The sequence below is a fragment of the Panthera uncia genome, chromosome E1 (assembly GCF_023721935.1).
Source record: "Panthera uncia isolate 11264 chromosome E1, Puncia_PCG_1.0, whole genome shotgun sequence".
NCBI lineage: Eukaryota > Metazoa > Chordata > Mammalia > Carnivora > Felidae > Panthera > Panthera uncia.
Window position 1 is genome coordinate 51,099,151 of NC_064814.1, and position 27,801 is coordinate 51,126,951.

A 27,801-nucleotide genomic window follows, 5' to 3' on the forward strand; every position below is an offset into this window, starting at 1 on the left:
TAGTTTCAGTACCACGCGTTTGGTGCGAAACCATTTACAGTTCCGTGTAAACGGAATTTGGAAAACTTGGTTTTAAATCTCAATTACGCCGAAGAGAGCAAAAACCACCAATGGAGGATCAGCAGTTTGAGGATATTCCTTTGGGGGTGGCGGCATCTGACTACAAGTAAGGCTTTAAGCAAGAATCTGACGATACGGGAAAAGCAACGCACCTGTGAGTTTGATTTTGGACAGCCGAGCCAAGACTCCTGGCAAATCATCCAGATGGAGTTTCATCTCTTTCCACTGCTTTTCATCCTTGGTCTCTCTCCCCACATCGAGTGAGCCCTCAATTACGGAGGCCGATTCCAGTTCCAGCAGTTCTTTGTCATTGGGCTTTCTGGATAAAGGTAGGTGGGGGGGTGGAAGAGGTCTCATTGCACAGGTCTCTGCTTTGGCCTGAGCCAAAGAGCTTCTCTCAAGGAAAGGGGACACCGTGGGTTCTGGCTTCCGTTTTACTTGCTGGTTGAGGCTTCTGTTCAGTTGTGTGACATACTAAATAAAAAAAGTACACGTTACTATCCACCCAAGGCCCCAAAGGCTCTTAGACGGTTGTTTGGTAACACCGTCCGTCAGTCTGATACTGGACTTGAGAGATTTTCCTCAACCGTTGTAAACGTATGCTGAATCAATGAATGCTAGAATGTCTTCTACAAGGAAATCTCTATGCTAAGAGGTATAGAGACTATAATGCCTCAGCAGCCATTTTTAATTCTATGGTTTAGAAAGTCCTAGAAATTTAAGTTCCTTGAAAGAAAAATTTATTTCTTATTCATACCCTCCAGCATTTTCCTCAACACAGTACCACAAGCTGGAGGTTAAACGTCCAATACGGTGAAAAAGTTTTCTATCATTGAGAGCCCAAGTCAAACCTACTGTCGACTTTCAATGTTCATAGGTAAACAGAGAGGGGCTCAGCGGTGGGGTAGAATTCAGGACTAAGTGACATTAAAGCGCTGTGTATGTGGGAAGAACACGAGTTGTAGAGTCCAACAATCTCTCCTGCTTACCAGTGAAAAGTAATAACTACTACTAACATAGTAGGGCCCTTTCTGGTTTTATAGAATACATATCTTTACAGTTTATAAATTGTGTATCTTATTTAAGCTTCCAAAAGGCTATTTAAGAAAATGGATCACTGGGGTGCCTGGGTGGCACAGTTGGTTAAGCGTCTGACTTCAGCTCAGATGGTAATCTTGCAGTTCATGAGTTCGAGCCCCACATCGGTCTCTGTGCTAACAGCTCAGAGCCTGGAGCCTGGAGCCCGACTCTATGTTTCCCTCTCTCTCTGCCCCTCCCCGACTTGCGCACGCTCTCTCTCTCTCTCTCACGCTCTCTCTCTCTCTCTCTCTCAAAATTAAATTTAAAAAAACATTTTAAAAAAAGAAAAAAAAAAGAAAATGGATCATGATCATTATTATCTCTTTCTTTAACTTACAGAAGAGAAAACCAAAGCTCAGAAATAAAGTGACAGAGTCAGTGGCGAGTTACTTGTATGTGTCCCTGGTACCTGGACCCACCTATTCTGATAACCAGTTAAGTGATTTTCAGTTACATCACAAAGACTTGAAATGACATACACTAGTCCTAGAAAGGAATGAAAACTCATGAATGAACAAGAGTTGTGTTTATATAAAAAAAGGCATTATATACATGCTTCTAAATATCCATTATCCTTGATCCCCAACTTAAGAAATCTAAACATCTCTGGAAATGTAAATCTCTTGTCAAAATAATGTTTCATTAAGATTTTGTTACTTTTAAGTTTTAAGGTGGCCGTTCTAAGTTAAAAAAGATGAGAGAAGTATCAAATCAGACTTTAGAGGATGAATTTGCTACCTGTTCATACCTGTGTCATAATTATGAGTTTTCAGCTCTCATTTCTCCATTCTGTACTTTTCTATTTGAGAAAATGGCAGATGTCCTCACTGGTAATTAGGAGTAAGTTACCCTGTGGCCCACGAGATTGTGGAACCAACAACCCAGAGGCCAGAGATGTATGAGCAAAGCTCACTATAAAGTCCCTAGCAAATGACAAGATCTCAGTTTGCTTGAGTCTACTCAGAAGTGGCTGCATTTCCAAGACTTTTGGATGCAAGGCTGATGCGGGAACACAGGTCACACTGGTAAAGAAATTATTTCTACGTTTCTGATACATTCACAGAACCTTAAAAGAATTTAACGTTTTTTTTTTTTGTTTTTGTTTTTTTTTATTTATTTTTGAGACAGGGAGAGACAGAGCATGAACAGGGGAGGGTCAGAGAGAGGGAGACACAGAATCTGAAACAGGCTCCAGGCTCTGAGCTGTCAGCACAGAGCCTGACAGGGGGCTCGAACTCACGGACCGTGAGATCATGACCTGAGCCGAAGTCGGACGCTTAACCGACTAAGCCACCCAGGCGCCCCAACCTTAAAAGAATTTAAAGAGATGTATGATAACGGTTCAGCTTTTCCTAATTTTACCCTAGGTGAAATATGCCAGAAGTTTCCAATCTTTCTCCAAACTTTATCAATAAGTTCACGATCATACTTTTAGCCTCGGACACCAGGGTTATTCTGGTTTCAATTAATAATCAAAACAAGGAATTGAAGTTTTGGATAAACTCGAGAGGACACAAAATAAAAATCTTTTTCAAGCAGCACTTCTTAAGGCTCTTCTGATAACAGGAATGTCTCAAATTCCCTCCTACAAAGAAAGAAAAGGCAAATAGCAGCAGAGTGGGGGTGTGCTTCTGAACATACCATGCGCCTGAGGAAGGTGAAGTGTTGAAATGTCATCCACTGCTTACGGACGCTCCTGAAAAGATGCATGAACTCGCGAGGGGATTCCTGCATAGCTCTTCCTTCCAGATACCAGACACATCCTCCCACCCAACCTGTAACACAGAAAAGGGGAAAACAATGCTCCCATGATTAGTGCTCCTCACCAAATGCTGACGGCACCTACCCGGAAGCCAAGCCGGCCACCGCGGTAAGCAACGCTTGCGTGATGGGTCAGACCTCTGATCGGGTTTGCCAATCACTGCAGTGGTTCACCAAGGCAGCGTAATTCTTCATCAGGGACGGGAAATTTTCCATTTGGGGATCATTACGCTTTTAGTATATTAAATGCTGTAATGCCCGCACTGTTGATCTTTTTGAGAAAATATAAATAAACAAGTCAGTCACTTTTAAAACAGAGGCACCTGGGTCGTTCAGTTGGTTAAGTGTCCGACTCTTGATCTCGGCTCAGGTCAGGATCTCACAGTTCGTGGGATCGAGCCCTGCGTTGGGCTCTGTGCTGACAGTGCAGAGCCTGCTTGCGGTTCTCTCTCCCCCTTCCTCTCAAATAAACTTCAAAGAACATGTTTTAAAATGGCAGAAAATGAGAGACAGTTTTTCTCAGTAACAATAATTTCAGATTAATATTTTGGCCACGTTGGGGAAAACGAATAACCAAAAGGAAGGTGAAACAGTCCTCAGTGAAATGGGGCTCTATCAATCATGTCAGAAAGAAGCAAACCAGTGGCGCCTGGGTGGCTCAGTTGGTTGAGTGTCTGACTTCGGTTCGGGTCATGATCTCACAGTTTGTGGGTTCGAGCCGTGCATCGGGCTCTGCACTGACAGCTCGGAGCCTGGAGCCTGCTTCGGATTCTGTGTCTCCCTCTCTCTCTGTCCCTCCCTGCTCACACTCTGTTTTTCTCCCTCTCAAAAATAAATAAACATTAAAAAAAATTTTTTTAATTAAAAAAAAAAAAAAAAGCAGCAAAACAGCTGTGTCTGAATTTGGCTTTTAATCAAACCATACCTCCTCCCAAATAACAAATCCAATGCTTCTGTGTAAGGCCATGGAAGGGGAGGGTTTTATCACTTCCACGACACTAAATATTTCCGGTTCTCCCCCACCTTCACCCGTTGCTTCTCAGCGTTTTGTGCCATCGCGTCTTGCTGTGGGTGGCCGATTCAAGACAAGCGTCCCCCACTGCGGATTGTCCCTGAGCAGTTCCAGGGTAACGTCTAATCTTCAACTCATTTCTAGGGTCCTCCTGCCTACTTCCCACTGCTGTCTCAGTATCTCGACATGGATGGGTTGTAACAGATAGGGTTTCTTCTGGAAGCCCAGGACAGACCTTACTGGCCTAGACGTGTGTGTGTAACTCCTTACTCTCCTCTAGGCACACCACACGTTTCACAATTTGTCCATCTTTGTCGACGTTTCCCTGCTTTTGGTGTCTTGCCTCTGCTCTCTGCCTGTCAAATTTTCAGAGCCTCTTTTCTTTTCGACTACTCTGGCACATTAAACTCGTTTCAGTGGCGCTTCTTACCGGAAACTTTCCACGTGTCTCTGCCATCTTATTTGGGGGTTCCTTGATGGCAGGGGTTCCCCTTTACTCACCTCTGCTCCGAGAGCTCAGCAGAGTGCTCTCTATACAATGACGAGATAACGTCTGATGACTGGATTTCCTACGTGACCTACGGGGACTGTGGGTAGCAGCATCACTGCCCCTCAGAACACATGGCAATTATCTTAGACTGGAGATGTCACTTCTTCACTGAAATCAGACTCTCCGACCTCGGTGAATTATGAAATACTTATTTTCCATACGTGTGAGTGTGCGTTGCCTGCATATGTGCACAGGAGGGGGAGAGCGACACTGAAATCAGTCCTCTGAAATTTCCTTTCAAATGAGTCCTCTGATAGTCAAGGGCTCGTTTTGTGTTTTTTAATTGGAGGGTGTATAATTTTCCTTTCATTGCCTTGATACTGTTCTTTGGGAAGATAGGACTTAAAAATTTTTTTTAATGTTTATTTTTGGGAGAGAGACAGAGACAGAGAATGAACGGGGGAAGGGCAGAGAGTGAGGGAGACACAGAATCAGAAGGAGGCTCCAGTCTCTGAGCTGTCAGCACAGAGCCCGACACGGGGCTCGAACTCACGAACCGTGACATCATGACCTGAGCTGAAGTCAGACACTTAACTGACTGAGCCACCCAGGAGCCCCGGGAAGATAGGATTTTAAAACAAGTTCTGAGGTCATTTGGTCCAATGAGAAGTACAAGTCGTTGGGAAGGAAAGAACCATCCTGGAAAATATCTCTCAAGGTTAAATGTGTCAAACCTAGATTTTCCAGAATAGTAGTAAGAAAAAAAAAACAACAACAGCTAGGAAACCTCACGTTTAAACGATGAAAACACTTCATTCGGTCAAAACGTGTTGTATTTCTATGCATCAGTGCCTAGAGACTGAAAGACATTTCAGCAAATATAGGTTTGAAGGTCCACAAAGCTTACGATACTTAACATTAAAAATCTGCAAACACGTGCCCATATCCACTATTCGCACCAATACTGAGTCACCACGGTAGAGCTTTTCTTTTTGTGGGGAGGGGGAGGGAGGGAGAGAGAGAGAGAGACAGAGAGAGCGAGCAGGTCTGTGCGTGCACGAGGCTGGGGGTGGGGTGGTGGAGAGAGAGAACCTTAAGCAGGCTCCGCGTTCAGCACAGAACCTGACACCGGGCTCGATCCCACAACCGTGAGATCATGACCTTAGCTAAAATCAAGAGTCAGACGCCCAACCGACTGAGTCACCCAGACGCCCCCATGACGGTAGAGCTTTTAAAATGTGGTGCACACACACGCACAACTGAAAGGTCCTGAATTTCTTGTAATGGCTACAAAACACTTTGAATTTTCAGAAGCAAAAGCAGACATAACCATTAGATGCCTAATATAATCCCCCTCTACCTTTCTGCCACCCTTTCCAACCACGTTGCTTCCATGTATCAGGCTCTCGTAACGACCTTCCAACTGGAACATTAGCAGGTTGTGTACTTCTTCCCGGCAGATTTTCTGGCAACTGTGCTCATGGGCTCAGGAAGCTAAACTGTCTATTAATTCCTCTCATACCAGCTTTGAAAAGACTGAGCCAGCAACAAAGCACGGGAACCACACGCGGCCCACTTAACGGGAACTGGGGAACTCTGAGCGGTTAAGTGAGATTGTTCTCTAAGAAGCGGAAAGTACAGAACTGACAGGCAGAAAAGCAGCCAGTCGGAGGAATGCACACTGGAAAACCTCCGTGCAGAGGTGACAATTCAAACACGCGGAAAGGAGGAGCTCTCTGAGAATGAGCGCCTGGGGTCAGGATCAAAGAACGCTCACGGTCAGGGAGGACAGAAAAAAAAGAATCACGGACCTTGTAAGAAAACTTTTCATTACGAAAAATTTCCATCACACGCAATTACGTAAGAACACAGTGAGCTCCCACTACGTACTCCCCAGCTTTAACAATTACTACAACCATGGCCCATCTGGTTTCGCCTATACTTCCTCTCGCTTCCCCCGCCTCCTTCCTTCTTTCTGAACCAGAAGGGACCTTTGAGATCATCTGGTCCAACTGCCTCCCTCATTTTATAGATGTGTAAACTCAATTCCTGATATGCCCCGAGATTACACAGCCAAGACAGACCCATAAAATAACCTGGTTATTTTAACGTGTAATATTTCAAGTCAGTGTTTGTTATTTTATGAAGAGAAAGAAAGGAATTTCATAGAGCCGCTGTGCTCAACATTGCTGGGTGCTGCAGGGAGCTTGTGACAGGTGACGCCTAAAAAACGGTTCTGGGATTTGACCAGAAGGGAGTCCCCGGCCTCTCCTACCTACCTCCAATATGGACCTCGAACAACACATTCCTCAGCCGTTGGTTCTCATCAAAACTACTGGGGGTGGGGGGGGGGGTGGCAAAACGGTTCCCAGCCTCCTCTTTAACAGTTCTTTAGTGGGGCGCCTGGGTGGCTTGGTCGGTTAAGCGTCCGACTTCAGCTCAGGTCGTGATCCCACGGTCCGTGAGTTCGAGCCCCGCGTTGGGCTCTGTGCTGACCGCTCAGAGCCTGGAGCCTGTTTCGGATTCTGTGTCTCCCTCTCTCTCTGCCCCTCCCCTGTTCATGCTCTGTCTCTCTCGGTCTCAAAAATAAATAAACGTTAAAAAAAATTTAAAAAAAAACCAAAAAACAGTTCTTTAGTATCTCCATAATGAATGAACAAACACCACGCATTGACAAACAAATACTGAGAGCCAACAATACACACGGGGTACCGTTCTGGGCCCTGGGGGCCCACAGATGAGCCAGAAGACAAACTGTCCCTAACTTTCACAGGGTTAACAGTCTAGTTGGGAGAAACACACAATAAGCCTGTATGTAAATCAACAATTACAGATTGTGCTGACCGTGGGGAGAGAAATAGGAGGGATGTGAGAAGAGAGGGGCGGGGGTGGCGGGGTGGGCTCTACCTTAAACAAGGTGGTCGGGGTAGGCATCTCTGAAAAGGTGGCACTTGAGCCGAGACGGGGCAAAGGGCCACGGGGGCGCAGACCGCCTTCAACATAGAGTTGTTACAGGTCTTTCAAGTGGGAGGATGGCCATCAGGGGCCACCGCCGACGGTGGAAAGCCAAAAGTTTGAGCGGGGCGGTGCTCCGCCCTCTGTGGTTGTCACCATCTGTCACTTCATCACGACAACGTTATCTTCGCTGTCATCACAACCCTTTCTATGGGAACAAGGCTTCCGAGCGACGGCAAGGCGCTCGCCCGTCCTCACCAGGGGAGCTGACAAGTCACTTACACTTGCAACTAGGAACGGAGGCTCTGAGCAGCCAGGAGGCTCGGGGGGCCCCAAGGTTCTCCTCCGTCCTCCCGCGCAGCCTCCGCTCGGAAAACCGAAAGCAGCCCCAGACGCCAGCCCCCCGGGGGAGGGGGCCGGAGGCGGTGTGGACCCCAGGGGCCACAGCACGACCCTCGCTCCCCGGCCTCTTCACTGCAGGCTGCTCCAAAGCTCACTTCCCCCCACCGGTACCCAGCCGACCTCGCCAAGGGCTCCCAAGGTTGCAGCCGGCCGGAACCGCGGCGCTGCACGTGGCAAAAAGATGAGAATTTTCCCACAGTCGCGGCCAAGGGCGGGCGCCGTACCTGTCAGGAGGCGTGAGGAGAGAGTGTGCGGGGATGCGGCCATACCGCACGAGTCCGGCGGCTCCCCGGGGTCCCCCGTGTCCTCTCTCCTCACCGGCTGCTGGGCGCCGCCATCTTCCTTCCCCGCCCCCGTGGGAGGAGAGCCGCTTCCTGTGCGTCACTTCCGGAGGGCGGGACGCGGCGAGACAGGGCCGTGGCTGCAGGTGTTTTCGCGGGTTGGGCGGGAGCGTGTAGAGTTGGGAGGTCGGAGGCCTGAGGTCCTTTCGAGAAACGCGAGGAACACGGAACGGCCAAGGCTTCCGGGGAGGAGAGGACGGCGGCCCCGCACCTTTGTTTCCAGAGGTTTCCAGGCGTTTTCTGGCCGGATCCCAGGGCCTCGTGCGATGGGCCGGGCTGGACACCGCGCGTTTCAAAGTCACGTTTGGGATGCTTCTTGCTGACTGTCTCGTCAAGAGGAACTGGTTCTTGGAACGATGCCTCCGCCTTCCGATCTGACCAGTTGCAGCCTTACCGTGTTAGCTATCAAGTGGGGAGACCGGTGAACTCAGGGTTGCTCGTCGGACCTGAGCCACACCAGGGAATCCAATCACCAGAGCATCTCAGGATGTAGAAGGTGCGTGTGGGACTTGACCTCGGGCTCCGGTGTGAGGGCTGCATTCGAGTCCTCACTTCACCTCCTGCCCTTCTGACCCGCTGGAGCAAATTACAGAAGCCCTCTGAACCTCACTTAGGGGTAATAACATATATTTCGTTAAGAGGGTCCCAAGAATTAAATATTACGTCTTTCTAAGGGGGAGACAGAGCCCACTACGGATAGGTTCTAATAATGACCATTGGTGTTGTGATTACCAGAGCAGATCTTAGAAGCCCTCCCTTCCTCTGTTGTTCTCTTATTTTTTTTTCCTTAATGTTGGAGTTCCCCAAGTAAAAGGACTGAAGAAAAAAGATTCAGTTTTTGAAAAAGAGGAGAGAAATAGGGAGCTGGGTTCCATAAGGGCAATTTCTGGCTGTCTTCCATGGTAGCTAATATTGCTAGACACAGGATACTGAAAATACGATTCTTCTGAGCTGTAGAAGCTTGCCCTGTACCAGTGGGGGTGGGAGGGGGTGTCAGTTAACGGGTTCAGTGTGATCGGGTAATTTAGAAGATGTTGCAGAAATACAGATGAGATAGCAATTCTAATTGGGTCAGGGAAGGCCTCAGAGATTTGAACTCTACTTAGTTAGAGGAACAGATTTTTTCCTGCATGCAAGGGAAAGAACACTCCATAAAGAGAAAAACAGTATCCAATACTATCTTAAAAGTTTTCACACTCCTTATACTTTATCATACACTTTTATAAACATTTGACGTTTATATCCATAGCATTTTAAGGCTCAGGGTTTTAAGTCATCTTCCCACAGTCACCGAGCTACTGAGCTCCAGAACCAAGACTGGAACCCCTGACACCTGCTACAGTGTTATTTCCACCATACCGTACAACCTTATTCACCAAGCATCTTGAAATGTCACAGCTTCTGAGATTTATAAAGCACTGTATTTCAACCTTGGCTGTCCGTCACAGTCACCCAAAGGGCTTTAAAAATTACGGATGCCTGAGCCACTTCCAGACCAATTAAATCAGAAAGGGTGTGGAATGGAAGGACGAGACCTGTAATTTTCTTTTTAAGCACCACAGGTGATTTTAGTACACAAAACTGAGAATTACTGCGTTTCAGCCTTTTTTTTTTTTCACTTGATGACACAGCTATGTCTAAAAGATTGGTTAACATGAATGTTATATTTCATACACTCAGAAAATTGGAATTCCCAAGTGCTCTTGGCTTATGATAATTGAAGCGTTTAATAGACATGTACCTTTTTGGGCAACAGATTTTTCCTTCGTTGTAAATCCTTTCTAAAAACGGGGCAAGGTGTGATTAAGTACATGAATTAATGCATAGGTTCTTACTTATTGGGAGAAACCAGAGTGAAATGTGAGAAATGCCTAAACGATGAATACCTCCTGGTATGATCGGTCAGGAAGAACATTCCCCTGTCTTGTGATTGTGATTATGTTAGCCCACATCAATAGTCTCAAAGCATATTCTTCCTGAAAAGTCATCCTTGGAGGTACTTCTGGAAAGAACAGGGTTCCATGGCTACCTATAATGCCCATAGCTGCAAGGGAAGCTGTGACTAGCTTAATTATGCCAGTCACAGTTCATCACTGTGGACCTAGCCATCTTGCTGTCACAAATCATATTAAAGTGACATTAAAACTGAGGAAGAAGTAGGAAGTGGATTTGGGGTAAGCATCTAGAAGTCTGCCACAATTTTGTTGAACCCTGTTGTTTCCAAACATTTTGAATGCAACCCATTTTGTGAAATACCATGAAAACTTGGAAAATGCTAGCCTTACACACACACACACACACACACACACACACACACACACACAGTTTAGGAGATTGCATCATATTCGTACTGACGATTTTTACTTAGTCTTCGGTGAATCAGACTTCCTGATTTGGAACTATCTTGTTTCATTAGACTTCTTTTTCCTGGACAGGTTTCTTTGGGAAAAGACATATATGAACCCCTGCCCTTTGCAATGTGTTTTCAATGTAGGTCGATAGGACTTGCAGGGAGTAGGGAGGCCTCGAACATCTGTGTAGCTCGACCTTTCCAATTCATAGATTTGGAAAGTGAGGTCTAGGGAGGTTAATTTACTCTAAGTGAGAGAACTTCCTCTCTAGACGTGCAGGTCAACATTTTTCCATCTCATTAGAAATAAAACCTTGGTGTGCAAGCATGATTTGTTCCAGACACATGCTTGCAATCCAAAGCACTCGTATATCAAAGCGAATTTCGACAATCTTTGGCTCAGTGGTGATCATGTGACATTCAGCGTCAGATACGGCTCACATTGCAAGACATCGCTCGTTTATCAAGTTAAAATTTATTAGACGTGTTTGCTCGTCTTGCAGAACACTCACAGAACAAGTTACTTGCAATCCAGGGTTTTACTTGCCTATTGTCATTCTTGCCCTTTACTCCGCCTGTAATGTCTTCACTAATGAAATGCTGAAAGGTGTGAATGTTACGCGGCATGCTGCTGAGAGTCGAGCTTTTGGAAGAATGGTCAAAGAGATTAAAAGACTGGGTTTTTGTCTTCACATCTTCTCCTTGGGTTCAGTCTTTTGAGATTTCTGGTCTTCGGTTTTCTTCTCTTGGAATATACTACCACTCCCCGTCACCTTTGATGGTTCTTCTGATCCCATGATCTTGGAGGACGAGACAGGCCTAGGTGTATTCCTTGCCTGAGACAGCTCTCCTGCTTTGAAAGGGACTCAGACTCGTTCTAGTCGTCTGGGCTCCCACCTGGTCTGGTGCTGCTCACCGGAGTTAGGGTTTCCCCATAACTCTGTGTGTCCAGAGCCTTACTCAATAATAAACAGTGGCTTGGGGTGCCTGGGTGGCTCAGTCAGTTAAGTGTCCAACTTTTAGTTTAGGTCATGATCTCACAGTTTGTGGGTTCGAGCCCCGCGTGGGGCTCCGTGCTGACAGCTCAGAGCCTGGAGCCTGCTTCGGATTCTGTGTCTCCCTCTCTGTCTCTCTCAAAAATAAATAAACATTAGGGGCACCTGGGTGGCTTAGTCAGTTAAGTGTCCACCTCCGGCTCAGGTGGTGATCTCTGCAGTTCGTGAGTTCGAGCCCCGCGTCACGCTCTGTGCTGACAGCTTGGAGCCTGGAGCCTGCTTCAGATTCTGTCTCCCTGTCTCTCTCTGCCCCTCCCCCACTCATGCTTGCTCACTCTCAGAAAAATGTTTTTTTAATTTTAAATAAATGAACATGTAAAAATTGCTTAAAAATAATAATGAACAGTAGCTTTTATCTGCCTTTATCCTCTTTTGGAGGCTTAGGAAAGGTAATCTGCTACGACCTGAGACAGCTCAGGTGTGAGGAGGTGTGGCTATCTCAGGATTCTGCCCCTGGCTGTCTGTCTCTTCAGGACAGCCCTACTGAGTCTGGGCCGGTCAGGAGAGAGGACTCACACCCATCCTTTGAACAGGAAATTTAACATACAGATGCACACGTACAGAATTGGTGACAGAGCAATCGGGAGGGTAAAGAGGGATCTGTGAGGCGTCGGAGAGGTAGCACCTGTCGGAAGCAGGTATCACCTGTCTGGCTGGGAGAAGAAAAGGGAGAGGTCAGGATTGTTACAGTTTAGAGACTTAGGGGAACAGGGCTGCTCGGGTCTCCAAGGGGGACCTGACCGAACTGGTTCTTGAAGTGTCAGAGAAGCCACACACCAGGGTCGTCTATGCTGGCGAGGATAGGCATGGGAGGGAGAGGCACCCGAGCTGCCGGCAGCCCAGCAGCAGGTGGGAAGAGGGGTCCCTTCTCCCGGTCCCAGCCGCGCAGCACTGCTGCCCCTTATTGGCGTGAGCCCGCAGGTGTGGGGCGTGCCGGCTCCCAGCTCCAGCAGGGCTGAGGCACGGGACACAAGCTAGATTCGGAGCCAGGGCAGATAAACCCCCCAGAGTTCTTGTCGGAACAGATGTCCTCCCCTCCCTGTACGGATTAGAGCTTAAAGAACAGCCTCCTGTGAGCTTCGAACAGCTCACATCGGTCCCCCACATCTGCTGATACTTCCTCCAGGGTAACTGACCACATCAGGATCTGATCGAGGCCAAGATCATGCCAATCAGATAGGACACCTCAGCTGTAACCTGCCGGCTGCTCTTTTCCCCCTCAGCTCCCCAGGGCTTGGTTCCACACATGGTATCTTGGTATACCAGGAGTGGAAAAGTGCCGCTCCACAGTGCAGAAAAAGGAAAAACAAAACAAAACAGGAAGATGTACTATAGGAGATTCTACTCACTGCCATGGCCTTCTGCCTTCTTTAATAGTGGCCTCATTTTGTTAAGGGAAGCAGTGTGCCCAGCCCCAGCCCAGCCCAGGAGGTGAATCACGATCGCCTTAGGTCAATCAGATTTACCTCATCCGCATTTCCCAGAGTTTCTTCCCTCCAGAGGTGGCCACGTTGCACAGCCTGGCTAAAGAAATAGGAGAAACCTGCCCGCAAGGTTTCTGGAAATAATTGTTTACTGCTAAAAAAAAAAAAAAAAAAAAAAAGAAAAAGGCATGCAGAAGAAGGTGCTTTCTTGATCTTTCCATTTAATACTCAGGAAGCAGGGCTGAAGAGTGTGATTCCTGGAGCGAAGGCAGCCATATTGCGAGTAGGAAGAGACTAGCAGAGGTCGGCAGGGTGTAAGAGAGAGAACAGAGCCCAGTTTCTGGATGAAATTGTTGAGTCACTGCAGCAAGGCTGTTAGGTCTATCTGCAGACTTATTTCTCCAGGCGTGTTTTTATGCTTAAGCTAGTGTGTAGTTTCCTGTTCCTTGCATCCTGGATGATTGATCAGTTCCACAAGTAGGACAGGGGAGCCCAGCAACCTGGCCTCAAAGCTTGTTGAGGACCGAGGATGTAGAGAAACACCTGGAATCATTGCCAGACACCCGGAAAGCAGGTCACGTTCCACAAAAATAAATTTGAACGTGGTGGCTGTTTCTAATACGATACAGAAATCCACAGTGGTTTAGGTAACACAAAAATAAAAGAAGCAGTTTTGTGCACATTAGCTTCCTGTCCTTTTGCTTGCTATTTTCTGTGTGCCCAACTCCTTTGATGACATCAAACTGTCCTGCTTCCCCACACCAGGAAAGCATTCCTTTCCTGGTCCCCTCCACGGCATCCTGGGGCCGAGTGGAAAAATAGGATGAAATGTTCACGCACGGCAGGAGGCAAGGCCTGTTGGGCGCTCTGCCTTGAGAAAATCATAACCCAGAAAGAGCATCCTCAAGCACGCATTTTCTCTTAGCTACTGGGAACTCTTAAAAGTGGTTCTGAGATATTTTGGCAAGTGAGCTGTCAATATTATAAAAATAAGAGAATTCGAAGGTACAAGAAGACAAATTAATAAGGCAGGTTAATCAGAAGAATCCCAGAGAAGTTATTCTCACAACAATACTCATTTATAAGCTCCTAGGAAAGCATGGGCATCACATCTTTTCTAAAATTAGGTCCTAATTCTCACCTCTGGACTTCCTTTCTCCCTGCATTTATTCAAGGCCAGTCAAGAGCAGAAAGTGCACATGTTGGTCCCTTTTTTGAAATCAAAAACAATGCGTGTGTAGAAAAATAATGTCACTTATCTAGCACTTACTTTGTATTAAATGCCTTGTCGTGGCGTCTCAAGTCACTTCCGCAAGAACCTTGATAGGGGTTGTTTGCGTTTTCAGATGAGAAGAGTTTGAAACCATCAAAGGCTAAATGGTTTTCTCAAGTTCACACGGCTAGAAAGTAAGTGCCACAAGTAGAATTTAAACCTTTCTGATTCCATGTGTTCTTAATCCTACTACTGGATCGTCTCCCATATTTTATGTATTATGGAGCCCTCGTTATCTGGCATTTTTTCATACCAGTCTAGAGTTTCACGTTTCCTCAAACTAGTGAAGTTCTTGAAGTTCAGCCTCAAAAAAAAAAAAACACAACTACTTGATTTTACATTTTCTGACTTGGGTTAAATTTCCTTTGACCTCAGTTTCCATATTTATAGACCAGGAATCCTAATACCAGGTCTGCCACTTAAATTACATTGCACTTTCCGTATTTAATGAGAGTTCGTGTCTGGACATCCCCAAGTAATACTCATTCTGGAGGTCTACCTAAGACCTACTGAATCAAAAATCTTTGGGGGTGGCCCAGGAATTCCACAGTTAAGGCAAATGACTTCAGTATTTTATGAAAACCATATAAGCTTTGTATAAAAAAAATAAAACACGTCAAGAGTGCAGAAAAAACGTTTCCAGGAGAGAGAGCTACCCAAAGAAGGTGATGGGAGGGTAGAGAAGGGACACCGCGATGGTACAACCCATTCATTAGATTCTTCCTGCCTGCCAGAACTTAGTAGCTTGTGCCATCTTATCACATTTCGCCTTCCCTATAGTCTTATCACAAGTTATTATCCACCTTTTATAGATAAAGTAATTGAAGTGCGTAGTCTTTGAGAAATCCACATTCGTTTCCTAGAGCTTCCGTAACAGAGGACCACACGCTGGTTGGCTTAAAACAATGGTGGTCTCCCCTGGAAATTTGAAATCTAGATGTCAGCAGGGTCGTGTTCCTTCTGAAGCCTTTATGGGAGGGACCTTCCTTGCCTCTTCCAGCTTCTGATAACTCCAGGCCTTTCATTTCTTGGCTTAGGGCCGCAGAGCTCCAACCTCTGCCTCTGTCTTCAGTGGCCTTCTTCCTTCTGTGTCTGTGTCTTCACGAGGTATTTGGGGTGTGTGTGTGTGTGTGTGTGTGTGTGTGTGTGTGTGTGTGTGTGTCCCAACCTCCCTTTTCTTATAAGGACGTGAGTCACTGAACTAGGGCCCACCCTAACGACCTCCTTTTCATTCGATTACATCCGCAAAGACCCTACTTCTGACTAAAGTCACGTTCATGGGTCCCTGGGGGGATAGGACTTGAGCATCTCATTTTGGCGGACACAGTGTGACCTCTAACACCACCCAAGGGTACAGTGGCTGGTGAAGCATGGAACTAGATTCGAAGTTAGGTGATTCTAGAATCTCTCCCTTTGGCCGTCAGCCACCACACGGCCATCTCAGTGAAGGCCCTGGGGAAATCGTACAGCAATGCCTCGAGAAACAGGAAGGTGTAAGCGAAAAAAAAAAAAAAAAGTCTTGCAACTATTCAGTAAAAATTTATTTACAAGAGGTTGGTCTCAGACATTTCCTCTGCAGCAGTTAGATGCCAAATGACTCCACGGGGTTTTGAGGTAGAGAAAGTTATGAGCTAAGAACTTTATACCCAACAATTCGTCTTTCGGTGGGACAGGCGGGCATTCTCAGAAATGCAAAGGCTCAGAAAATATTCCACTTGTTGAGCAACTATTTGAAGCTGCATTCCAGTGGTTCGTAGGGTCTGGGATTGTATAGACCACAAAAAATTTCAAAAATCATGTAGAAACCAACACAGCATTGCCAACAACTCCGTGAAGGCGTTTTAAAACAAATCAAACTACCATCCAGGGTACGTTAAGATTGCTTCATAAGAGATAGATCATTTTCATGCCAAAAATATTACAAAGGGTATAATCTGATAGCCATTTAAGTTGAATAGTTTTTGCTCTGTGAAAAAAAAAAATACTCGTATTTAATGTATTTTACCCCAGGGTTAGCGAAGACCTTTGCCACAGATAAGATCTCATTCGTGAATGGGTGTTTGAAAAAGCAGGAACCGGGGCGGGAAAGCAAAGGAGGACATCAACTGAGTTCTGGCTAGCCTGATTTATGCAACCGAGGGAAAAATATCATTTGAAACTGACCGTAATCATTTCCATTTTCTAAGGGAAGTTTCAGTGGGAACATAAATCCAGGTAGTGCTACTTTCTTGCACGTGCAGAGAGGATGGTGGAGGGTGGGGGTGGGGATGACTTGCTCCCTCCACTGACATCTGGGTTTGCACTTAGTTTTTCCACGTTCTCCTGAAAATACCCATGAAAGAACCACTAGTCTAAAATGACGATTTGCACTCACACATTTAATTAATTCTCTCCCCCCCCCCCCACACACACCTCCCCATCTCTATGAAAAGAACATGTGTGCCTGTGAAATCGGGGGTGGTGCCCACTTGGCTGGAATTTCTAAGAACTCCTGCAAATTTAGAGCATAGGTGAGGCCAGATTGTGACAAGAGCCCATCAGTCCGCGATTTCAGGACACATAAAGGGTGAGACTCCCGCACAGAGAACGAGGAGGGGCCACCAAGCAGAATTCAACCAATGCCCGCCTCCCCGGACTCAGAGCTAGAGGGGCCGGGAGCCAGGACAAACAATCCAGGATTGAGCGTCTCAGGTACAGACACAGAGGCCGCTTGAAGCATTCGGTGGCCTTTCTACTTGGAACGAGTTCCCGGGCTCAGGAAAGCAGGTCAGCAGCAAAGCTGGCTTAAGACAGGAAGGGGGTCTGCTCTGGGAAGAACCACCCTGGAGCATTGCCCTGCAGCCCTGGCCGAGTGTGAGCTAGAACTACAATCAGGAACAGGAGCTCTTAGGTTCCTGCCTTGTATCTATCTGTCCCCTTCCTCTCCTGCTAGGCAGATGGGTCCCCTGTCCGGTAGAAAGGAACATCACAGTAAGTGAAAATGTGACTCCCTTATCACAGTAACAAGAGACCTCTCCATACTTAAGAAATGTGCAGCCTTTACTAAGGGACTGTACTACGGTAATAAACAAAGCCGCAGACCTATATGGCTTGACACAAACCAAAGGTTTACGTCTTGCTCACTTCAAGCTTAGTGCGGGCTGGGTGACTTCAGGATTACCGTCCTCCAAGCAGGACTTCAAGAATCCAGGCTGTTTCCACCTTGTGACTCCACCATTCTCAGGATATGGCCTCTATGGTCACCACCTCAGAGGAAGAGAATGTGAAAGACTCACATATGCTCTTAATTCCCTCTGATCATACGTGGTGAATGTCTCTGACGTTCCCAGCTCACTGCTTCGGAACTGATCAGATGGCCCCACCCAACGTAACTGCAATGCATGAAAAGACACCAGCTTTCTGTGTTAGGAGAGAGAATATCGCAGGCTGTTCATTCTCTGCACCGTAATCTATGGCTGTAACGTAATCCCAGACATAGTGCCTAAATGATTCCAAAGTGTTTGAGGAAGAATAATGAGCGAGAACAGCTAAGAAAAGTCGGAAAACAAAACGGAATAAGATAGGGCTCTCCACTAAGGTATTAATACATCTGGAAAGTGACCAATTGCAGGGCGCCTGGGTGGCTCCGTCGGTGGAGCGTCAGACCTCAGCTCAGGTCATGATCTCGCAGTCTTTGGTTTCGGGCCCCGCGTCAGGCTCTGTGCTGACAGCTCAGAGCCTGGAGCCTGCTTGAAATTCTGTGTCTCTTCTCTCTCTCTCTCTGCTCCTCCCCCGCTCATGCTCTGTCTCTCTCAAAAATAAATAATAAAACATTTTTAAAAATTTTTAAAAAAAGAAAGTGACCAGTAGCTAAAATAACTTGGTGGTACTTGCCCAAGAATAGATACCAAGACCACTGAAACAGAATGAAAAGAATGAGGACAGACCAAAGACTATGTAAGTATCTAGCATATTTAGATAAGGGCAATAGGTTAAATCAGTATGGAAAAGAGTGCATATATATGTATATATGTGTATATATTTTTATTTTTATACGTACATATATACGTAAATTTTTATCTAAATTCAAATTAACATATGGTATAATAGTAGTTTCGGGTATACAATACAGTGATTCAATACTTGTGTATAACACCCAGTGCTCATCACAACAAATTAGAATGTTTATACTAAAAACTGGGTAGGAACCACTGACTCATCACATGAGAAAAAAATGTTATGTCTATACCTCACACTACTCTCTAAAGTTTATTCCAGATAGATTAAAAATTTTAAATGAGTTAATAAAAGAACAAATAAGCTTGGGAAGGATAGTCCAAGTACAGCTTAAATCATAGAATCCATAAAGGTTAAGGTGTGTGCATTTTTTAACCTAAAAATCTCAAACTTTTCTGTGTTCCAAAGAACAAATCAAGTCAAAAGGCAATCAAAAATGGGGGAAAATTGCATCGCACAGGACAGACAAGGAAATACTGCTATTGAGATGTGAACAGCCTTAGAGATAAATACTAAATGCACAAAAGCATATGAACAGAGAGGAAGATACACATTTTTTCAATAAATATGATAAAAACTTCAGTATCATTGGGGTGCCTGGGTGGCTCAGTTGGTTGAGCGTCCGACTTCAGCTTAGGTCATGATCTCCCGGCTGGTGAGTTTGAGCCCCGTGTCGGGCTCTGTGCTGACAGCTCAGAGCCTGGAGCCTGCTTCCGATTCTGTGTCTCCCTCTCTCTCTGCCCCTCCCCTGCTCGCACTCTGTCTGTCTCTCTCAAAACAAATAAACGTTAAAAAATTTTTTAAAAATAAAACAAACAAAAAAAACTTCAGTATCATTAATGTAAGAGAAGCACAAATTTAAAAAAGTGATATAATGCAAAGATATCTTTTGAATTGGCAAAGATTAAAAAAAAAAGAATAGTTATCAGTCAGTGCTATTAAATGTAGGATGATGAGGAACAGGATCTTATGTACTCTCTAGAAGAAGCCTCCAAAAGTTCTAATCTGTGCATTCTGCTTGTAAGGATTTATCCTTACAATGGATTGGTAGAAACAATTGTCTATGAAAATAGTCACTCAAGCTCAATTTCAGGAGCAAAAATTAAATTTGAGAGCAGCCCAAAGGTTCAGTTCCCGGTAAATCTCCAATAATACGTCTTGACTAAATAAATTATTTTATGTCCATATGCTCAGACATTGTAAATATCGTTGTAAAGGCTGTTTATGGGCATTAAAACGTTCATAGGCTCTTTTTGAATGAACAATGCAGGTTACCTACACTATGTTCCTGTTTTAATTCTGTAGACTTTATACATGCATTAAAAATTCTAGAAGCATGTGTTCAAAATTAGCAGTGGTTACTTCTGGTTGGGAGAATTAAGGCAATTTTAAATGTTCCTTTTGATTGTATTTTAAAACATATCATATAATAAGCATGCCTTAATTAAAAAATGGACAAGGGAGAGGGGAAAATAATTGTGGACTCCTGGACTCCCGGAGCGCCCACTGCCAAGATCTGGAACGTGGGTCAACAAAAGAGAACACCCGTTTTGCCCTCATGGCTCCCTAAAAACACATATTTCAGAGTTGGCTGCGTGCTTTGTGGGCAGCTCTGTATTCCAAGGGCTGAGCTTTGCAAACAAGCTTAGCAAAGTACAGCGTGTGCCCCTTCAGGTGGTTTTTGGAGCTCATCAGGTATGAGTAACACTAGCTCATTTATCTCTGGATGAGTCTGTGTGGAGCACAGAGGTGCTGACAGACCCTGAGCAGAGAACAATGTTTATTTATACCTGCACACAATAATTCATGTCTCTCTAAATGTGGGACTCTCTCCTCATTTGCTCACAGTTTGCAAACATTTGCAGTTCTCTCCACTGGTGATCCCTCGTTTGGTTTGGCTGGGCTTGAGCAAACGGCGAGGAGCATGACAGAGAGTGGAGCTGAATGCTGTGATTCATTCACAGAAAGGGAGCATTTGCTTCCACTGATGTATGTGGGGCACGCCGAGATCTCTGGACTTGGTTTTGCACCTTGACAACTGATTAATATCTGCATTGTCTGCTGTAGAAGAAGTTTTTAGCTGTGTGTGTGTGTGTGTGTGTGTGTGTGTGTGTGTGTGTATTGCCAGTTGGGATCCTGCATTTGTGGCTATCGAAAGCCTCTACAGAATGAACATTCCTATAAGCCAGCGTTTATTATGGCAAATTTCAAATATATAAAAAGCAAAGAAACTTGTATGATAACCCTCCCCCAATATGGGGTGGGGTAATTGCGTCAGCAGTCATCGACACGTGGCCGATCTTATCTTCTCTGTAATTCCAGCTGCCCCCCCCCCCCCACCAGCCAGCACACCAACTGTTAAACCCTGCTAATGTCAATGGAGGTGGAGTTCAAGTCGCAAGTCCAGGTAATTGTGAATTGTAGGGTGAGAAAGAATAGAGTAAAAGAGTGGGGAGCCCGATAGACCTGATCTGCATCAGGCTTGACCACTGTAATTTGCTGGTTGACTGATCTTAGGCCGTTGAACTTTTCTGACCCTCATCTGTAAAATGGCATTATAGTGTATAATTTGTCGGACAGCTAAATTAAACCCGTGGTACCCTTAAAGTACCATCCCCTGTATCCAGCACGTACTTACTTGTTACTTGATTACTGTTTCTATGCCTCTATCTAGAGTAGTCCATCTGAAGTCTAGAAAGTCCTCCACACGATTAAAGTTCCTAAAGAGGCCGATGAATAATCATTACCCACTTGCTGAGGTCGTTAATCAGGAATGAGTACCTTTTGGGAGCAAAATATGGAACTAGCCATTATATTTAGCATAAGCTGCTGCCTTCTCGATGTAAACGGCAAATACCACCTACCAACATTGTCCAAAATTCCACCAACATCTGCGTGAACAAATGAAAGGAAATCCGCACCCCCCCACCCCCCTTGGCTAGCCGTTTCTTTGGGTGAATTCTGTAGGGGTAAATAAGGCGATCATCATGCCCTCATCAGCCGAGCCAATTAGTTTTCAGCCTCGGTTGTCAGTCTGCCAACGAAAATCAGAGCAGGTACACTTCGGTGGGAAGTTAGGGTGTTAGGGAAGGTAGGAAGCCTGAGGTTGGGGTGCGGGGACAGCGGGGCTTTGATCGGGTGGGGGAGATACGGGAGCATGACTCACCTGGAGAATGTATGCTGAATGGGGAGAAAAGTCACTGAACTTGGCCACAGGGAACACCGTGGATAAATGTCAACCCGTGTCCCAATCCAGTTCGGGGTGTGGGGTGAACACAGCGCGACCTCCCAGCTCAAAATCACGAGTAATATGTCCTGGTAGAGGCCCATTCGTTTCTTAATCGTTCTTCCCAATGAGTTTCTGGTCCGAGGCAAGCCACGCTGCCCTAATAAGTATTCTTATCATCTTGGCTTTGAGACATGGGTTTGTGTCTCGTGTTGAAAGGATCTATCTGTCATTACCGTGCCGTGGCAGGCACAGAAGCCCACTTGCGTAGATCTGCTTCAAGGAAGGTCCCGCTGATCGCCGGGATGGGGAGTGCGTGAGATCGAGCCCCATGCGCACCATGGAGCCTGCCTAAGATTCTCTTCTCTCTCTCTTTCTCTCCGTCTTCTCTCCCCGACCCCGGCCCCTCCCCTGCTCACACACACTCCCTCTCTCTCAGAAAAAATAAATAAAATTAAAAAACAACTTGGCATTGTGATGCTGTTCCTTCATCCCGGAATTAACCTTTCAGAATTTTCTTTACAAGCCCCACAGTTCTCTTGGCCATGTCTTTTGTTGCCAAATAGACAATGACCTATCCCTTCCCGGCCTTCTTTCCGGAATGAAGAAGATGATTCTTTCATTCTGCCCTTCTCTAGCAATGCCTTGACCTTTTAACTTTTCCTTCTCCAAGTATGCTTTTCTTGAAGGTTTTCAATAGTTTTCTTTAAAGGGGCTTCTCACATGCAATCAAGACAAGGAAAGTTTCTGTTGAAGTTATCTGAGTCCACATGTCACATTCGTTATTTAGTTCAGCCACGAGTCAACATTTCTTTATAGGGGCCCAGCATCCAATAGGGATTGTATTTCATTGCTAACAGTGTTTCAAATGAAGTAGTTCTAAAAAAAGGAAATGTAGGGGCGCCTGGGTGGCTCAGTCAGTTGAGCATCCGACTTTGACTCAGGTCAAGATCTCACGGTCCGTGGTTTTGAGCTCCCGCATCGGGCTCTGTGCAGGCAGCCCGGAGCCCGGAGCCTGCTTCGGATTCTGCGTCTCCCCCTCTCTCTCTGCCCCTCCCCTGCTCATGCTCTGTCTCTCAAAAATAAATAAATGTGAAAAAACCATTTTTTTTAATTAAAAGAAAAGGAAACTTAACGAACCTCAGGATGTGACAGCCTCCAAGCTGTGTGACGCTCTGTATTCTGGGATTCCCTTTCCCATGTGTCCCTGGTTAGAGTGGGTTGCACAGAGGTTCTTGGGGAAATGTGGGGAGGAGAAGGGCCACGGCAGCCATCCTGTGTTCTCGGGTCACCCGAGAACGCGGCTGTTCTCGTATATCTGCTGGCCCACCTCATTGATGTGAGGACCCACACTCGTTCCACCTTTTCTCAGATCCTCTTAGCCTCTTGGATGACCAGGTCAGGTGTGTGCATTTAGCTCCACCGTGAAAGTCCCCAGTGTCTAAGGGCTGTTTCCACCTCTCAGGTCAGTAAGGCCTAACACGGGCCCAGTCTGTCCCAAGGACTCCAGATGGTGCCGGACTGTTCCGGTTGGTCTTTCATCTCATTTCCATCTTTCCTTCTCAGCTGCGTGCAGCCTCTAGCTTCAGGTACAAGGACCACAGCCTTACAGATAGGGCTTAACCTGCTCGCGAAGTTACTCAAGGTCCAGTCTTTGTCACGGGACACACACACACACACACATTAGTGATGCTGCTTCTCCGATGGAACCTTACCTCATGCTCTGCAATGGTGGTCCCATCCCGTCGTGAGGGATTCAGCCCCCTTGCCGTCTGGCTCAGCCACCCTTAATACAAGAGCTTGAAGCCTCAAGATCCCAAGGTGTAGACACCGTACCGTGGTCATCGTTTTCTGTTCCCTGCAAAAAGGATGGGGAAGAAGAGGAAGCCAAGAAAAAAAAAAAAAAGGGAGGTTTCCCTGAAGCCTCGCTCAACAACCACCATAAACATCCTTCCTCTTCTCCCCCAACTTCAGGAGAGGATGGGAAGTGGAGTTGTTTAAATCGGTCACTTCTGAGGATTTCGTTAGACGAATGTGGAGAAGTCAGTGTCTGTCTTACCTGCTTCGGATTCCGTGTCTCCGCCTCTCCCTCCCGCCGGAGATGGGAAAGGTGCGTGGCCTTAACCTTGGGGGCATGAAGTCCTGAAGTCTAAACCACGTCTGTACGTACCTTCGAGCAACAGCTAGTTGAATAGAACAGAACAGCAAGCGTAACATGGGCTCCATACAAGTGTGCACTTGAAATTAAACGCCTAAGAGGAAGAGGGAGGATGGGAATTAGTTTATGTGGCATTTTTGTAAAGGGGGCGATACGCTTACCGGGGGAGAGTCTTCCGGAAGAGATCACTTTACCCCCTGTGACCATTTGCGTTGTGTGCTTTAGATTTCAGGCTGTGTGTCTAAATCGGGATGCACGTGACGTGTGTGCTTCTGTAAAAGCAAAAGGCGACGTGTATTTTTCCTTACTTTTGACTTGTAAACCAGAGAGATGTTGTTGCTGTTATACCGAACGCTTGTAAATACAGAAAACATTTGTTTTAATCCATATTAGAAAAAAATATGTATCTTAATTAGGAAACTTTATAACACTTCCCAAGACTTTTCTATGACTGTCCCCTTCAAATAAGAACTAGGGCAAATTTGGTATAAATGCTGGGGAGCTGAAGAAAGTTTAGAAGGGGAGCCAAATAGGAAAATTACTGTATTAATTCTTTTTCATTCGTCTCTTCCAACTATTGGAAGAGAAGAAAGCCAGAGACCTTTATTTACATGCCTGTATTTATTTACCAGGCTGCTGCTTTTTTAAAATGGGTCGAAATGTCCCATTTTGTTTGAAACGTCTTTTTTTATACAAGTGTACCTTTTCATTGGGGCGCAAAACGAATTTGTTTCTTGAAAATGAGAAGACAAACATGCTGAGCTTAGGTAACTTAAGATGTTTAAAAAATTTTTTAAGACTTATTTATTTTTGAGACAGAGACAGAGCACGAATGGGGGAGGGGCAGAGAGAGAGGGAGACACAGAATCCGAAGCAGGATCCAGGCTCCGAGCTGTCAGCACAGAGCCCGATGCGGGGCTCGAACTCATGGACCGTGAGATCATGACCTGAGCCGAAGTCAGACACTTAACTGACTGAGCCACCCAGGTGCCCCAAGATGGTTTAAACATTAACAGAATAATTGGAACTTAATACAGACTATTATTTTACCAATAAATTCTGAAATATTTGTACTATTAGCAAACTCTGTCTAGAATGTAAGAGGTCAGGATATTTCCATTTAATATCAGAGAAATTTGAATTTGCTTAAGAATTCTTTAAATGTTGTTTTTGAGAATCATGCCATTTAAAAAAAATGTTTTTCTAAGGAACTACATCGTTTGCCAAGTTAAAAAATATGCACTTCGTGCTGATTAAAAGCATGATGTTAGGTAGTATTAGAAATCTCTGTCTCAAAATAAACAGTGGTGCCTGACTGGGCAGAAGGAAGGATAGCAGGTATGACTCAGCCTACAAATACAGGGAAGCAAAAATGTACCCTCTTTTATTTATTTTATTTCCTTTTTCCTGTAACCACTTATCTCCTTTTTAAAAAAAAATTTTTTTTATGTTTATTTGCTTTTGAGAGAGAGAGAGAATGAGAGCGTGAGCAGGGGAGAGTCAGAGAGAGAGGGAAACGCAGACCCTGAAGCAGGCTCCAGGCTCTGAGCTGTCAGCACAGACCCCGACGCGGGGCTTGAAACCATAAACCATGAGTTTGTGACCTGAGCTGAAGTCAGATGCTTAACCAACTGAGCCACCCAGGCGCCCCCTGTAACCACTTATCTTCTAACCCAAGCTCCTATTCTACCATCATGGAGGAAATTTAAACTTGGTCCACCGTGGGTCCACTACCCTTTGCATTGTCCCCCGCTCCTCCCACCCCAAATTCTGGTAAGCTATTATAAGAAGGTGTGCATTTGTGAGGAGAGGGGGCCACAGGTCAGGGAAAAACAGGTGTTGATCGTTGGGGCTCTGGTTCCGATTCCCCCCTCCCCAGCTAGCCTCCTCTGTGCATGCCCTCTCCTTCCTCCGTTTCCTTGTCTGTGAAGTTCATGATGGAGCTGGCCCTCTATCCCCCTGGGGGCAGCAGTTTCTCTGCTGCCCCTGCTCCCTGCTCCCATACAGGAAACAGCCAGAGGTAAGTTCCCTCTGCCCACATATGTCCCGTAACCATTTCTTCTCTAGAGTCTTCCTCTCTCCCCAGGAATCTCCATGGGGAAGCAGACCCAACTCCTCTCCTTACTTCCTGACCTTCCTTGGCCTAATTTAAGTGCGGAAAACAGAGCCTCCTGCTCAGGACCACCCCCCACCCCCACCCCCGGGTCTCCGTGAGCATTTATGTTGCCTTCACGCAAATCAGAAAAAGACACCCGTCTGGATGGTCCACACAGGAAACCGTGTGCCCTGTGGGTGGGCACAGCCACGCAGGCTCCCTGCTTGGTGAGCAGAAGTACCTTTGTGCAAAGAAAAAGTCCTCCTTCCTCTGGTGGAGATGGGCATCCCTCACCCACAATCCCGTTGCTTCTCTGATCACAGGGAAGAAAGTTTCCCGAACGCGATGCTTCGGGAACACAGCTATTCAAAGCTCAAGAGTTGGAAAGAGATTCCTTTTTCTTTCCTTTTTCTCTTTTCTTAAATGTTTATTTATTTATTTTGTGAGAGTGGAGGTAGAGGAAGGAGCAGGGGAGGGGCAAAGAGAGAGAATCCCAAGCAGAGTCCAGACTGTCAGCGCAGAGCCCGACATGGGACTCAGACTCACGAACTGTGAGATCATGACCTGAGCCAAAACCGAGAGTCAGAGGTTTAACCGACTGGTCCACCCAGGTGCCCATCTTTCTTCTTTCTCTAATCACTTCTGTGCAGCAAACAGCCCAGAGTCACCTGACTGCTTTAGTGTGTGTGTGTGTGTGTGTGTGTGTGTGTGTGTGTGAGAGAGAGAGAGTGTGTGAGATGGGGTTGGGGTGAAGGTTGCCGGCGAGGCAATTTCTGCTGATCTCTTCATCCTTCTAGGCAATTGGAATTTTAATCTGGCCAAGAAAAACGATACACTTTCCTTCTCCCTTTTTCTGGAACTGAAACATTTGGAAGGGAACAAAAACAATTCTGACAATCCGTCTCAACTTTCAGTGTGAGACAAACACAGATTCCGTGTCAGGAGAAGTAAACAGAAGAATCAGCACGCCTATGGCCAATAGTTCAAAACGAGGGGACCGAATGAGCCACACAGAAGTGTCCTCGTTGGAAATGAGCCCTCGTGAGGAATGAGATGTGTGTGGACACCTAAGCCATTAACAGCTCATAGTAGTTGTAATGCATAAAATTGCAACGCATTTTATTTTTCATATGAATATTTTACTGTAGGCAGAGTTAATAATCCCACTCTTGTCAGAGTGGCAGAAATAAGTACCTGACTGTGACGATGTTCAGATTTGGAGGGAAATAGGCAGAATCTGCCAGAAGCTTATTCCCGTAACAGACTTGGAAGCGTGTACAATTTTTCAGAATTCTCTTCTGGCTCTGGATTAGGCTCAGAGAAGTGTGTGCAGATCCTGGGGTTATTTTCTGAAAGATGAAGAAAAACAAAGCTTCCTAAACACATGTGACTTGTCAGCCATCACCACCTGCTTGTTACGTTTGCCCGCCCATGACGACATTCCTGAGTGAGCCGGCCTATCTTCACATGAGCGATGGCTGCTCCCTGCTCCTTTCTGTCATTTTTTTTTATGAATTTGTAATTTTTAGAAAATGTTTTATTTATTTACTTTCAGAGAAGAGAGAGAGAGTGTGAACGGAGGAGGGACAGACACACAGAATCAGAAGCAGACTCCAGTCTCTGAGCTGTCAGCACAGACCCCGATGCGGGGCTCAAACCCACGAGCCGCAAGATCACGACCCGAGCCGAAGCCAGATGGATGCTCAGCCGGCTGAGCCACCCAGGCGCTCCCCCCGCCCCCCACTCACTCCTTCTTCAGCTACGGCGATCCCGTAGAAATGATGCCCGGCTCAGACTTCTAGAAAGATATTCAAGCGTTTCTAGCAGCGTTTCTCATGCTTCAAGTGCGTATGAGCCACCTGGGGAATTATGCAGATTTTTATGAATTTATTATGCAGGATTATGAGGTCTGAGTTTCTGCATTTGTGACACGCGTGTAGGTGACGCCAGGGCGCCTGCTTCAGGGACCGCACTTTGAGTAGCAGGGTCTTATGTGGCTGCGAGATGAAAGGTGTCGCTCTGCTGGGAACTTCAGGTAACCTCAGCTTGGTCTCCTTCCCCATCTTACCCACCCGAGTTCTGGTGGGCGGGGCCTCTCATGGTGCCAGCAAGTGGTCGTGTGC

The 27,801-nt window shown here is 46.0% G+C and overlaps 1 protein-coding gene and 1 long non-coding RNA gene across 3 annotated transcripts in view; one reads left to right on the top strand and one right to left on the bottom strand.

Moving 5' to 3' along the window:
* LOC125926975 (protoheme IX farnesyltransferase, mitochondrial) overlaps window positions 1–8,122 on the bottom strand; it is a 137,793-nt gene extending 129,671 nt beyond the window's left edge. The window contains exons 1-3 of one of the 2 annotated variants that reach the window (XM_049636922.1): window positions 7,985–8,122; window positions 2,782–2,915; window positions 213–534 (exon numbers count right to left, since the gene is read on the bottom strand). In XM_049636922.1, coding sequence (XP_049492879.1) covers window positions 213–534; window positions 2,782–2,915; window positions 7,985–8,027 — 499 coding nt within the window. In that variant the 5' untranslated portion in view covers window positions 8,028–8,122. The other variant, XM_049636924.1, reaches the window with a different exon arrangement.
* A 112-nt stretch (window positions 8,123–8,234) lies between these two features.
* LOC125926977 (uncharacterized) overlaps window positions 8,235–27,801 on the top strand; it is a 142,256-nt gene continuing 122,689 nt past the window's right edge. The window contains exon 1 of the long non-coding RNA XR_007459206.1: window positions 8,235–8,597. This is a non-coding gene — a long non-coding RNA (uncharacterized LOC125926977). The remainder of the gene's footprint in view (window positions 8,598–27,801) is intronic.